Below are 14,737 nucleotides of genomic sequence, written 5' to 3' on the forward strand. Positions count from 1 at the left end.
AATCTCTGCTTTCTACTTTAAACTCACCTGGGTCATTTTTCTCTAATCAACCACACCAAAGCCAGTCACTAAGCCCTTCAAAACCTTGTACCTCCTTACCCTGGCACTGCCGTGCACAGTTTTGTATTTCCCAGTTGGGTGTGACTTTACAGTTCTGTGACCCACATCAAAAGGTTTCTTTTATGAGAACTTTGTGTCCCATCATTACACTCTAAACTCCCTGTTTTTTACTCTTATTTGAGGCTTGGACACTCAGTAAAAGCTTGGCATCCAGTAGGCGCTTGATGCACAGACTGACTCTTGCATTGTTAATAGACTCTGAGTTCTATTTTAAGAAAAAACTTTGATAGGCTAGATTTCTAGATTTCCTGGGACCTCCCAAAATAAGCAAGGAGGGCAAAGGACAGTCCTTGACTGTGAAGGCATCTTGTTGTATTATGCTTATCCTGATACCATCCTGAGTCCTTTTTTTTTTTTTTTTTCTGTTTAGAGGCTGCATTTTGATTCACTATATACAAATGGGGTACAACTTTTCATTTCCATGGTTGTATACAATGTAGATTCACATCATTTGTGTAATCATACATGTACATAGCGTAATAATGCCTGAGTCCTCTTGTGCTTCAGAAGCATCATGTCATTCTCACTGAGAAGCCAAGGAAGACATTTCCACTACAGAGGCAGACCCCGTACCAATTCACCACACAGGAGCCAGGCTCTGACCAGCTGTGGAAGCATCTTACTCTGCACAGTGTTAACTGGCTTGGGGATCTGGTTGCTGAAGTTGCCACCAAGACAAGGCAACAGAGTCTGGAAGAGAAGTATTAGCAGAAGTGACAGCTCACAACCTGACAGCATAGGAGTCAGGAAAAAAAAAAAAAGATAATAAAAAAATAGAAATCAGAAGGGGTTGGGGATATAGATCAGCTGGTTGAGTGCTTGCCTCGCATATACAAGGCCCTGGGTTAAATCCCCAGCACAGGAAAAAAAAAAAAAAAAAAATAGAAATGAGAAATCACAAACACTGCCCCAACAGCACCACATCACTCCTGCTAAGCACAAAGAGGAATGTTCATAAAGATGACCCCCTCTTACAGCAGGGGTTGACTATGGTCAATGCACCATGCTTAGCAGCTGATCACACCACCGTTTGCCCAAGGAGATCAGTAATTAAAGGGATAAACACTAGAGAGCTGGAGACTCAGGTAGCCTGTCAACATCTGAGTGGAGCTCTGCAGCACCTTCAGTCACATGGAACAACAGAAATTAAAAAGTAAAGTTCCTGGAGTCCAGCAAGCCTGAGTTTGAATCCCAGATGAGTTTTTTTCTGTTTCTTGGGAAGCCTTTGCCTTACTGAGCACCAGGTCCTCATCTGGAAAATGGGAATTCTCACTTTGCAAGGTTGCTGTGGAGCATATGGGTCACATATATGAAGTACATATAAAGAACTGTATAAAATTCTGCTGCTTCAGGGACTATTTAACACCCCCCCCCCAAAAAAAAAGAGAGAAATAATAGCTCATTTAACCAGACCTGCAGTCACCAGCACAACATTTGTGCAACCCTTCATCTTATTCCTTCCAGTAATACTGTGGGAAGCAGGACAGATGTTATAACCTCCACTTAACAGCTGAGGAAACAGGCTTGTGAGAGAATGGGTCACCTCATATTATGTCAACCAGAAGCAAAGCTGAAGCTAAAACTTAATTCTTCTCATTCTTGACCCACTGCTGCTAGCCTGAAGGAACTTCCTGAGACAGGCACCTCAAAGCTTAATGAAGACACACATGTGGTCCTTCTACCCATTTTCTAATTTAACAAATGTCAGCCTCTTCCTTCCCCACTTTCTTCCTAGAGCAGGGAGTTTGTTTTATCCTGTCTCTATGGATGTTTCTCAAGTTTCTATCATATCGCTTTTCCTTCTCTGAAATATTTGCAGCCCAGCAGTTTTCTTTAGGAGTGATGACCTAAGTTGGACACATGAGACTTTGCCATGACCTGGGAAATCACTAGACAATGTGATCATAATTTGGTTTCTAAAATGTTTTCTGAGAATTTCAAGGACCGGTAATGCTGCAAACATCACATGGATGATTCTAGAAAGAGTTATAGTCACCCCCAGTGATCTTTGCTGATACTCCTGAGCCCATAATCACAAAGGACTGATTTGGTAGTCGATTTTCACCCATGATCTTGTCCACGGTTACTTTGTAAATTTTCTGTTACTTTGTAAATTTTCTCCATCAGTTTATCCCATCACTTTTCTGGGCTTCCGAGAAAAGTCCAGAAGTCCCTTACAAACTTGAAGATTTCCCTTTGAACTTGAGCTCCTTGAGAGTGGGGTCATACTTAATTAGTCTCCATATTCCCAGCATGGTGTCTGACCATGCACAACATGTATTGGCTTCAGCACATGGGGGGAGGGGTGTGCAAGCTCCTCCTCTTAGGTGCCCAGACCAGTAAGTCCCAAGGAGGATGATCACAATGCTCAGGCTGTCAGAAGAGCCTGTGTGACATGAGGAAATGTTGAAAGGCCCAGGAGTGTTTGGGGTGGAAGAAAGAAAGCTTAAATTTATCACAACTGTTGTGAACACAATCAACATTTTCAAAAATTTAAAGGGTTGAGTTGTACCACAGTTAGATTCCTGTCACTGTGGCAAACCTGAAATAATCAACTTAAAAGGAGGAAAGATCTATTTTCAGAGTTTTAGAGGTTTCAGTCCATGGTCAGTTGGGCCTGTGGTGAGGCAGAAGGGGAAACTCCTTACCTCATAGTAGTTGGGAGGCCAAGGGAGAGAGAAGAGGCTGGGGTCCCAATATCCCCTCCAATGACCTAATTTCCTCCCACTAAGTCCCATCTCTTAAAGTTTCCACCATCTCCCAATAGCACCATGCCTGGGGTTAGACTAAAGGCATTTTGAACTCTGAGATAGACATGAGCTCTTGGGATCCAGAGATGGAATGCTATGGTTTAGAAGTGTCCCACAAAGGCCCGTGTGTTAAAGGCTTGATTGTCAGTTTGTGACACTATTGAAACATGGAAGAAACTCTAAGAGGTGGAGCCCAATAGAAGGTAGTTAGGTCATTGGATGTGCCCTTAAAAAGTCTACTGAGACACTGGCCCCTTCCTGTCTCCTTCTTTGTTTCTCAGTCACAAAGAGGTAAACAGACCTCCTCTCTCCTACCATGGTGTTCTGTGCAGCCACAGACCCAAAGCAATAAGGCCATGCAAAATGGACTGAAGCCTCTGAAATCACAAATCAAAATTAAGACTTCCCCCTTTTAAGTTAATTACCTCAGGCATTTTGTCACAGTGATGGAAAACTGACTAGGGTATTCCTGTTCTGTGCAGTTCCAGGAAACAGAACTAGAAGCAGAAGGAAGGCAATCAACAAAGTTCTCATTCTCTCTATGACCTCTTAGTGGCTCAAAGTGTCCCACAGAGAAACCAGCTGTTCATGAAGTAAGGTTCTCTCTATTCCAAGAAAAAAAAAAAAATCAAGCAGAAGCTGAGGAAAGAATTCTTCATTCCTTCAATCCAGAGCCAGGTACTGAACTATCTGACCTATAAACTTTGTCCCAGAACTATTTTTTCTGCATAACTGCAAGTTCATTGCACCCAAAGGCCAAAATATATAACTTCTTGTATTTTTTCAGACTAATATCAGCTTCTCATTATCTCTGGGAAATGGGACATGAGACAGAGGGTCAAGGAGGTGATGAGCTGGTGAGTCAGATGGCTCCTTCTTTCCAGCTCTGCCCATGGAGTTCTGGGTGGCCATGGGGAAAGTGCATGGTCTGTTGGTGCCTTGGAATACAGTATCTGTACCATACGACTAATGGTACAGGAAGGAAGGTTAAAAGTTTGCTCTAAAACAGAAGCCCCATCTATGGAGGGTTGCTATGAGACTGGGAAAGCCACCTTCAGAAGTTCTTGGCTACAGGCTTAAAGTTAGGAGCATGATATCCCACTCATGTGTCCATCAATCAAGAAAAACAGCCTTCCCTATGAAAGAATATAAACTGGAGTGAGTGCAGGAAATGGGGAAAGGGAAACTTTGATAGACTTTTCACACCTAGATTTAGCTAACAGCCTAACTTGCATCCTGAACTATAAAATGGACCCAAACATAGCAGCACAGAACATTCTCATCCTTGTTTCTGTCTCATATCAACCAGATATTGCTTTACTGTCTCCGCTCTGCTTTCATAGCCTCAGAGATTAAAAAAAATATTCTTCAGGCTCATGAGTTCTCAGGATGCAAGATGTTTCCCAGGTAAATCCAACCTTCAAATGCAAAGACCAATCAAAGGCCATGGTGCTATTTCTTGTCATCTCTCTTTAGCTGCCTCTTGAGCTTCCTTTCCTTCTAAGCCTGGACTGCCTACTAGTTCACAGGACAGAGCATGGGACATGAAGGCACAGAATTCTTACAAAAGGAACCTGCAAGTCAAATACCTGAGCTAACCACTCCCAATCAACAGCAAAGTTGGATCTGGTTTGGAGTCTATGTGATGTTTTGCCCTCTATGTTAGGCTAAACAATAAATCCAGGTAAAGGGCATTTCACACTGGCAATTAAGGCACATTCTTTGACTTCAGTCCTACAAAGAGACATTTCTGAATCAAGTGACACCTCTGCCAGGAAGTCTTCCCCTATTCTGCTAGTACCAATTACTCTTCATCTGTTATTCCATGGACACCTGTCCATTATTACAGTCCTTATGGCCCTCGCTTCATCTGGTCTTGCCCATATCTGTCTCCCTACATAACTTCTAGATCTTAAAAACCAAAGACCACCTTAACTATTTGTGTACCTCCCCACATTGCTGACAAAAGGTCTTTTCTCATTGTATGTATCAGTATATGTGTATTGCATTGAGCTGAATTACCTTTCCAAATCCCAAGGAAGGATCAAGGAGAAGGAAGCAGGGCTCAGGAAATAATTAATCATTGCTCAATCAACATTTTTCTCTCTATACTCCATCCCCCAAACCAGCTGGAAGTCCTAAGAAAGACTATCAGGAAACCTCCTGAGAAAAAATGTAGCCTCCCCTGACTCCCTCTTGGAGAGATTTGGATGGGTCACCTTTCAGGAGGGTGGACATGAACTGAGAGACCAGGAGCAATGGATCAAATCACACAGCCTGATGAAGGCAATCTTGGAGAACCCTGGCAAGGACAATGACCTGTGTCTGGCAATAGGAGAAGGGAAAGCCAATTCCCATGGGGCCAGGGTTCTGGCAGGCTCTCCACAGCAAAGCTGGTGAGGGTTGGAATTCTAAGACAGTGAGACCTGTAATGAGATGGGTGCATGAGGCTACCCAAAGTCTCTTGAAATGATCCCTCCATAGATATCACATGGAAGTTGCTCCATAATCCAAGACCTCAACGTGGGACATTTCTAAAAGAAATGCAGGAATACAACATGGATGGGCTTCATTCCTGGAGCCTTATTTTAACTGCAGAAAACCTCGGTCATCCCTAAAGGTGGGAATGAATAAGGGCCAATACCCACTCCAGACTATAATCCCAGCTGGGTAGAGTGAATGTTCCCTCCGCATTACCCCTTGGTGAATTCTCCAAAGTCAACAGGTTGAGATTCCATAAGCCTAACAGACTCTAGAACCTACTCTTTCTTACCTGTCACAGTGGCAGTTGCTTAAAAATTAAAAAAAAAATAAATAAAAGAGTTTTACACATCAGTTTCATCAAACTATAGTCAGGAGCTAAGTCAAACTCAGAAGATAAAGTCTATTATTTTGCCTCATCATACTAAAATCTCTAAGCTAAGAAAATCAGTATTTGAGCAGACAATTTTAGTGAAAAGATAAGTCATGGCCCTGAGTAGTATTTAAATCAGACTTGTACAAACCCAAAGTCCTTGAGTCCCCCAAGTTCCCCCAGAAAATAAAGGCTATCTCTCTTCTGGCTCTCACAGCATTAACCAGGCAGATAACCACTCTTGTAGCTATGAAGACTATCTTTCCTCCCCGAGGGACTGGAAGAGCCATTTCACTCCATCTCAGGCTTCATTTCCCCATAATATATTTACAAACTGTTTCTTCCAGGGCACAAGAGCTATAGGTTAAAAGTCCCCAGAGGGATCTTCTGGGTTCCCAGGCATCTCTCTATCTCTCTCTCTCTCTCTCTCTCTCTCTCTCTCTCTCTCTCGCTCTCTCTCACCCACACACACACACACACACACACACACACACACACACACACACACTGGGTCAAGGTCTACAGGCCCCAGGGTTTTCAGAGAAAAGGTAGGATCCAGGCTGGAGAGCCCCACTGGGCTGGGAGAGACTCATCAGCAGTCTCATAGTGCAGCCTGCTGGGCAGGAATGATGGTGCAGCCAGAAAAGGCAGGGGTGAGGGATGCAGGGAAGGGCATCTTGCCTCCCTTCAGTTGACTTTCATCATCCAGAAAAGAAGTCCCAAAGCCCAAGGTTAGAATTTAAAGCCTGCAGAAGTCAAAGGACAGCTAGTGCTGGGGTTAAGAACATGCAAACAGACCTACCCCCCCCAGAGCTCTCAAGTGCTCGTGCAAGAGTTTTAGAATGTGCCAAGCAACTGGCATGGGGAGGAGCACTAGGTCTCCAGAGAAGAAACACAATCTCAGTGCTAAACTGAGGAACAGAATGCCTCAGGAAATGAGTGGGAAATGCCTTGGCCAGGCATATGCGTGAATTATCATATTCAACTTGTCTAAGATTCCCCTACTTCTGTCCATCTTTCAATGCAGACCACATGAATGCAATTCTGTATGAGGCACAATTCACATTAGTAATTAGCAATTGAGCAAAATGGACACAGTGAGGAGTTCCTGGTGGCTCAGAGGAGGAGCTTCAGGCTGGGTTCTATGGGCTGAGTGGGTCCTTGCAGGTGGTGGCAGGAAAGGAGAAGAGACAGGAGAAAGACATAGTGCACCTAAAATACTTGGAATCAGATTAGGGAGTGGGAAGAAAAAGAAAGGGAATCACTGAGGTCCTGAGGCCACCGAGATGATGAAGAGGAGAAAGAAGAGGGCTTCACAGAATCAGAAAAGGCAAGAAGGGGCCATTTGGGGGGTGAGAGGAAAATGACGAATTCCATCTGGAGCTGTTCCCCACGGAGCTGTTCCCCACGTGCGCTGCCTGTTTTCCCTTTACTTATGAGCTCTCTGGGCACCTGCTGGTGACTTACCTATCTCAGCTTGCCCTGCTATGTCCCTATAGCCCCTGCTCCTTCCCTCTCCCTCACACCATCCCTACTTCCACCACTTCTCGTTTCACTAGCTCCTTGAGGTCATAGAGCTCTCTATGCCACTGGGTGGACCACAACAACCTGCCCCACTGCCTACCCCCGTACACACTACCCAGTGTCCAGCCCTTGTTTCCTGCCCATTCAGGCTCTGCCTTCCCCTCCTACCCCAGCAAGCCACTGGCCTTGCCCCAGGAGCTCTGTGAGCACCCTGAGCATCTGATCTATGAGGCACTGTGGACATCCTCCAGATCCACTCCAGCCCCCTGTCTAGACAGATCTGAGCTCCCAAACTCTACCAGGCCTCAGAACAGAGCTCTACTCTAAGGTCATTTCTTCCCTTGCAGGTGAGGCTGCTTTGGTGGCCAAAACTGAGTGCATACTGGAACCATTTCCCATTTAGTTGGCAGGCAAGTCACCTGAAGTCTCTGGGGGAAAAATAGAGCCCTCTAGTAGAGATAATTTTTATTTTTTATTCATATCTTTAAAAAAGGAATGGGTAGTGTACAAAACAGGTGACAGAGGTGGGTGGCCCCTTGAGATCCAGAAGAATAGATCAAAGCCCACCAAGAATGAAGGAAGCAGCCTTGGTGTGGCCCCAAAACAGTCTAGGTGGCCCATGTAGCAAAAAGGCAGCCAGGGAACAGACCTGCTGGGTGAGGAGCCTCAGTCACAGACACCCCACATCCTCCTCCCAGACCCAAACACTGCATTAAAGGTCTTCAGCTGAAACAAACACCTGCTTTTTCCCAGTTGCCTGGGAGGGCCACCACATCGTAGCGTAGGAGGGGAGCCTGCCCAAACTCTGGCCCCAGTGCTGCTTTCTTCATCCAAGAAGAAGTTGGAATTCCTCCCCCTGGACTCAAGCCTCCTGGAGGCTGCCCTCTCACAATTCCAGACCAGGGCAATCAGCCAGGAATTCTCTCTGTATTTGCAGACTGACTAATTAGATGATTAAAATAGCCACAAGTGATTATGTGGCAGAGAGGACACTATGTCAATCATGAGGCCTCCTCCTGCAAGTTCAGTCTGCCATCTTTTCCAAATTAGCAGGTTCACCAAGCTACCTCATAGTTTTCTCAATTTAGCCTCCCAATTTATGGTCATCAGGACCATTTTAGAATAGGTGATCCTATGTCATTCTAGTAAGCTCGTTCAAAGGAACTTTTATCAACATGCAAGAGAAGCTGAGGCAATTTCCAAGGTGCCAGAAATAGGACCTCATTCCAGGGAAGCACTGAAGGGGGGGATTTCAGAACCCAGTCTTTCCTTCCTTGTAGAGAAATTATAAAAAGGATACATTTCCTGTCTAACCAGGCAGCTTATTCTTCATCGATCTGCCAGATCTTTCCTTCCCTAGACAACACTGTGGCCACTTGGCATCACCCAAGGTTCAGCTTCACCAGGTAATTTTCTAAGACAAGTTTAAGGAAAAGAGAGACAGTTATTCCATTCCCAAAGAGGAGGTAAGGAAAGAGAGAAAACAATGCTGAGAATCTCAAGATGGAAGTCATGAGATGTCAATCAATAGTATCTTGTGCTGCACACAGACTCCATTTCCTACCCATGAGACACAGAGAAGAGGATCATAAACCCTAGAAAAGCAGACTCCCTCCATTTGAACAATAGACTGCCAGGGACTTAAGGGGTTGACAAACTATCTTTCAGGATTTTCATCTTGAACATCTGACCAAAAGTCTCCTTACACAACTTACCTGATGAGGTCAATAGGCTGAAACTTATAAAACACTCCATAGCGTGCCCATTCCTGATATAGCAGCTAGAAAGAAAAATAGGGAGACAAATTAGGGGTAAAGATGGGTAACTGTTGCTCTTATTTTGTTCATCCTAGCAAGTCAAAATTTTATCCCCAAAACCCATCTGTGAAAAGGCTCATGAACCATCCACAAGGGAGATGTTCAAAGAGAGAAGACTAGAGAAATGTCTCCTTCTTATCCAAATAATAGAGGTTACCTTTATCACACTCAGGATCTGTCCTGTACTTAATAAATATAAACTTTCCTTCTTTATTCCCTGATCTTGTCTAGTCCAGCAAAATGAGCCCTGGAATTTATTATTCACTCATTTGACAAGGAGTCATTGAACATTTCCTACATGCTAGGCCCTAGATAGGGCAGTAAACCAAAGTCCCTGCATCAAGGAACTTACACCTGGTGTGCATAAAGAAATATAAATATACAACATATAAGATTTATAAATACAGTAAGAAATAAATCAAGATAAGGGGGTATGTGAAGGAGGGGGAGGGTGCTATTTTAGGTAGGATGGCTAAGGCAGGCCTCTCTGAGGAGTTAACACTTGAGCTGAGACCAGAAGAAAATTGGGGAATGTTCTAGGTAGATAAATAATTCAGTAACAGACCACTAGACCTCATCTAGGTATCCATGCTGAATTGGTGCTTGGAAAAATAATAAGTCTAGAATTGATAGACCTATACAGCTACTATGTTGTTATGTTCCTGAGGCTCCTTACACATGACATTTTCTTATTCACAAGGAAATCTGTCAAGGAGAACCTACTTCAGTCAGATATTTTAGGTATCCAGCCTACAGGAAGTTATCCTTTTAAGAGTTTTTAAAGATAAGATATAAAAACTGAAATGAGAATGGCACTTCTACTTAATGGCTATAGAATTTTATTGTCATAATATTTCCCAGAAACTGTAAAATGCAACCAGAAACCATACAGACTGTGATGAGGCAAACTACACTCCAGTTACATTTGTAAAGGAGGAAACTCAGACACCAAAAGGGTTTACAGTAAGAGTGAGATAACACAGGAAGATCTGAATTCATGGGTACTGATCCTGCTCATTCCAGGGTAGTACCTCCTAACCCACTCTTATGGTTACCAGTATGTCTCCTCCAACCCCCCATCTTTCAAAAATGATTTTATTAGTGCATTACAGTTATACATAACATTTGGGTTCATTCTGACATGATCATATGTGCATGGATTATAATTTGCTCCACTTCAGTTCTCAGTATCTTCTCTTTCCCTTCCTTCTTCCCTCCTCCTGATTCCCTTCCTCTTTCTTTTACTTATTCAGTAGTCTTTCTTTTACTTATTCATAGCTTTTACAGATGTATACAAAGGTGAAGTTCACTGTGATATATTCATATGTGTATATAGTATAATTTGGTCAATTTCATGCCTCAGTTCTTCCATCTTCCTGTCCTTTCCTCCTTCCCCTCTATCCCCTTCCTCTACTGTATGGATCTCTCTTCTATTTTCATGGGATTCCCAACATTTCCCCTCCCATTTTGTTCTAGCTTCTGCATATGAGGAAAAAAACATTCGACCCTTGACTTTTGGAGTCAGGTTTATTTCACTTAGCATGATGTTAACCAGTTCCATCCATTTACCATTTTCTTGGACTCTGACCTGTTCTGTGAAAACTCCAAATGCCATAACTTCATTCTTCTTGAGAACTGAATAAAACTCCATTGTGTATATAAACCACATTTTCTTTACCCATTCATCTGCTGACAGGCACCTGGGCTGGTTCCATAACCTGACTGTTGTGAATTGCCCTGCTATAAACATCGATGTGCCTGTATCATATAGTATGCTGATCTGATACTCAACAAAGGTGCCAAACATGTACAATGGAAAAAGGATACCCATTTAAACAAATGGTGCTGGGAAACTGAACATCCAATATAGAAGAATGAATATATTCCAAAGTTTCAATCTGCACAAAATTCAACTCAAAGTGGACCTAGGAATTAGACCAGAAACTTGGCAACTGCTAGAAAAAAATAGAGTCAACACCAGCAGATTGGCACAGATATCAACTTCTTTAACAAGATCCCTAAAGCTCAAGAAATAAAATCAAGAATCGGTAGGTAGGACAGTATCAAATGTAAAAGTTTCTGCACAGCAAAGGAAACAATTAAGAGTATGAAGAGAGAGCCTACAGAATGGGAAAAGATCTTTTGCAGATGCTCCTGTGACAGAGGATTAATATCCAGAATATATAAAGAACTCAAAAAAATCTAACATCAAACAAACAAAAATAACCCAGTCAATAAATGGAAACTAAACCAGATACCTCTCAAAAGAAGGAATACAAATGGCCAAGAAATATATGAAAAAATATTCAACATCCCTAGCAATTAAGGAAATGCAAATCAAAACCACATTGAAATTTCATCTCACTCCAGTTAGAATGGTAATTATTGGGCTGGGGAGATAGCTCAGTTGGTAGAGTGCTTGCCTTGCAAGCACAAGGCCTGGGTTCAATCCCCAGGATTGCAAAAAAAGAAAAAAAAAAAAAAGATTGGTAATTATCAAGAATACAGCCGGGCCCGGTGGTGCCCACCTATAATCCCAGCAGCTTGGAAGACTCAGACAGGAGGATCACGAGTTCAAAGTCAGCCTCAGCAAAAGTGAGGCGCTAAGCAACTCTGTGAGACCCTGTCTCTAAATAAAATACAAAATAGGGCTGGGGATGTGGCTCAGTGGTTGAGTGCCCCTGAGTTCAATCCCCCAGTACCTCCCACCAAAAAGAAAAAAAAAAAAAAAAAAAAAATATATATATATATATATATATATATAAAAATAATAATAAATGCTGGCAAGGATATGCGGAAAAGAGTACACTCAAACATGGTTGGTAGGACTGCAAATTGGAAAGCAGTATGGAGAATTCTCAAAAGACTAGGAAGGGAAGCACAGCTATCCTACTCCTTGGTATTTATCCTGAAGAACTAAAATCAGCATTCCCCCATCTTCAGTACTTCTACTGCCCTGGGTTTTGATTTTCTCTCTCTTGTGCAAACCTTGGCTTCTCCAGCATCTTGTCATCATATTGACATCATTTGTGGCCCAAAGGGAGGCTAGCTTACATCAGGAGATAATGGGCAGAAAGCCCCTCGAGGACTGTGGATGTCACTGCCTGCCTCATACTTCTTACCTTCAGAGCAACTCCTACCCAAGTCACATGGCCAGCCATACCTGAGCCTATGTATGACCAGTTGCCACTACCCTGCAGGGAAAACCTGAAAATGCTCCAAGAAACAAGAATGACCCAGTCAGCTCCAGCCCAAAGTGAGACAAAAACTTGGAAATTTCCCCAGCTTGGATTCTGGGCCTGTTCTATGAAACCTCCAAAGTCCCTATGATCAATGCCGTATCCACTAAGCACAAAGCTATACCTGCAGCTATGGATGTAAGCAACAATGAGCCAAGATTACTTGACTTGATACAGGAGGGTTAGATGGATACAGAGGAGGAAATCATTAGGCAGCCCCTGAGAAAGATAGCTAGAGCTGTGTACAGAGCATAAATCAGGGAGCTGGTGAAACAGTCACACCTGGTTGTTCTCGTGGTCCTGACCAGGCCAGACCACACACCCTCTGTCACTTGCAAGGGAGGCAGAGTGTGGGTGGAGAATGCTACAGACTCTTCCCCCACCTCTAAGAACTTTCAATCATACATAATTAAGACCAAGTGGATCATGATAAACTCCAGGCTCCAAAGTCCCTGAAGAGAGTAGCCATCAGGGTGAAGAAAGGCATGCTCTGGAGTCTTTGCCCCATGAGGATAGCATGGTGTGATTAAAGTGCAAGGGGACAACCATCATAACTTGTAACAGTTCCTTTAACTTGCAGGTTCTATAACTTTTTAGCACAGCTCTTAGCAAATCTACTTAATGCTACACTATGTCCTCTCTTCACCAACTGGACAATATTCCAAATAAATCAAAAAAGACACTGAAACTCCTTCCAGTGAGTGCCTTATTGGAGAGGCCCCGGATGTAATTCCAGGCATGTCTGTCTGACCTCAAGTCTTTATGGCAGGAAACAACGACCCACAGGGATTGTCCCATCTGACAGATCAAAGCATACAAGCAGCAAGTTTGGTTCCCTGGGGGATCATATTTAACAATGGGTCATTGACTTAAGTATTTCTTAAGACTATAAAGGAACTCAGGTGTTAAAACTGTGTGAAAAATCTTTACATGATGACAGAGAACAACAGGGTGTTTGGGAATCATAATCCCCTCTGCAGCCATAAGCTCCTCAAAAAGTAACTAGAGCCAGCACAACGGTGCACCCCTGTAATCCCAGCAACTCTGGAGGCTGAGGCAGGAGGATCACAAGTTCTAGGAAGCCTTGGCAACACAGCAAGACCTTCAGCAACTAAGCAAGCTCCTGTCTCAAAAAATTCTATAAAAGAACTAGGGATGTAGCTCAGTGGTAAAATACCACTGAACTCAGTCTCCAGTAATAGAGAGAGAGAAAGAGAATCTTGGGTGAGATGGGTAGAAAGATTATCAGCTGTAGATACCTCAGAAGCCTTGAGAGGACAAAGTGGGCCTAAATGAAAGAGACTTGGATTCTAATCCCAGATCCTGCAGTGACCTGTTTAAACATTTGACAACTAACATCAATCTCTCCATATAGTAAAATCAAAGTGTGCAGCATGGCAAATTAATCCTCAAGTGACCCACAGAAGAAAACCACCTCCCTTGGGGCTGAAGTTGTGGTTTCAGTCCTACAGCACTTGCCTAGCACATGTGAGGCACTGGGTTTGATCCTCAGCACCACATAAAAATAATTAAATAAAATAAAGATATTGTGTCCATCTACAACTAAAATAAATATATATATATATATATATATATTAGAAACAAGAGAAACACCTGCTTGTCTAAAAGGTGGGCTCTTAAAATGCAGGGCTGACTCTTTTCTCACCCTTTTCAGTGGGTTACTTCTCTACTAGAGAAGACTGCTACATGCAAAGGCTAGAAACCTAGAACCAAGGATTTTTAGAAGCTCACACATTCCAATGTGTGGATAAGGAAGTCACAGAGAATCTTCAGAGGCAAGGCAGCCCTCAGAAGATGGTAAAAGTCACTTCTCTGGGGTCCTCCAGAAAGCTAGGCAGCTTAGGCAGATGTAGAACTAAGCAGATGCTGGAGGCCAGAAGGAATCCACCTGACCCAGGTGCTCCCGCTCCTGCTGCTCTGGCTCCTAGGAAGGCAGAAAACCCCTTTTCTCCAGAGGGAGGGAGCCTCTTCTTAATGACCCTCCAGGAGGAGAGAGGGAGACTTCCAGCCCCTCCCTGGAGCTGAGCCATGAGTCTGCACATTTTCAGTAGGCAGGTGGAGGGGAAGGGCCTCCAGGGCTCCAGGCTTGCCTAGAGTTCGCCTGAAAGAAGACTTGGCCTTGAAGAATCATGGGAGACCCCACAAATTGCAAGGAAAGAGTGAAGGAAAAGATCCAGGCACTGGCAGGGTAGAAAGATTGGGATACCAGTGCAAATCGTTCCTAAAGTCCCCAGAGAGGCCATCCTACACTGCCAGTCCCAAGGCTTCTGCACAGCCTCCTCCTCCAAATGCAGAGACCCTTCTCATGTACCTAACCAAAATACTTCCTGCAGCTATCTCAAAGAGCATTTGACTATTGTAATACCATAAAAACAAACAAATATGCTATACATGTTCAGAAGGTTTTGCTCT

At 43.4% G+C, this 14,737-nt stretch overlaps 1 protein-coding gene across 1 annotated transcript in view; it reads right to left on the reverse strand.

Moving 5' to 3' along the window:
* ANO2 (anoctamin 2) overlaps nt 1–14,737 on the reverse strand; it is a 335,522-nt gene that overhangs the window by 205,721 nt on the left and 115,064 nt on the right. Inside the window, exon 9 of the mRNA XM_079140683.1 lies at nt 8,964–9,028. Coding sequence (XP_078996809.1) covers nt 8,964–9,028 — 65 coding nt within the window. The remainder of the gene's footprint in view (nt 1–8,963; nt 9,029–14,737) is intronic.

This window comes from Sciurus vulgaris, assembly GCF_902686455.1.
Source record: "Sciurus vulgaris genome assembly, chromosome: 5".
Lineage (NCBI taxonomy): Eukaryota > Metazoa > Chordata > Mammalia > Rodentia > Sciuridae > Sciurus > Sciurus vulgaris.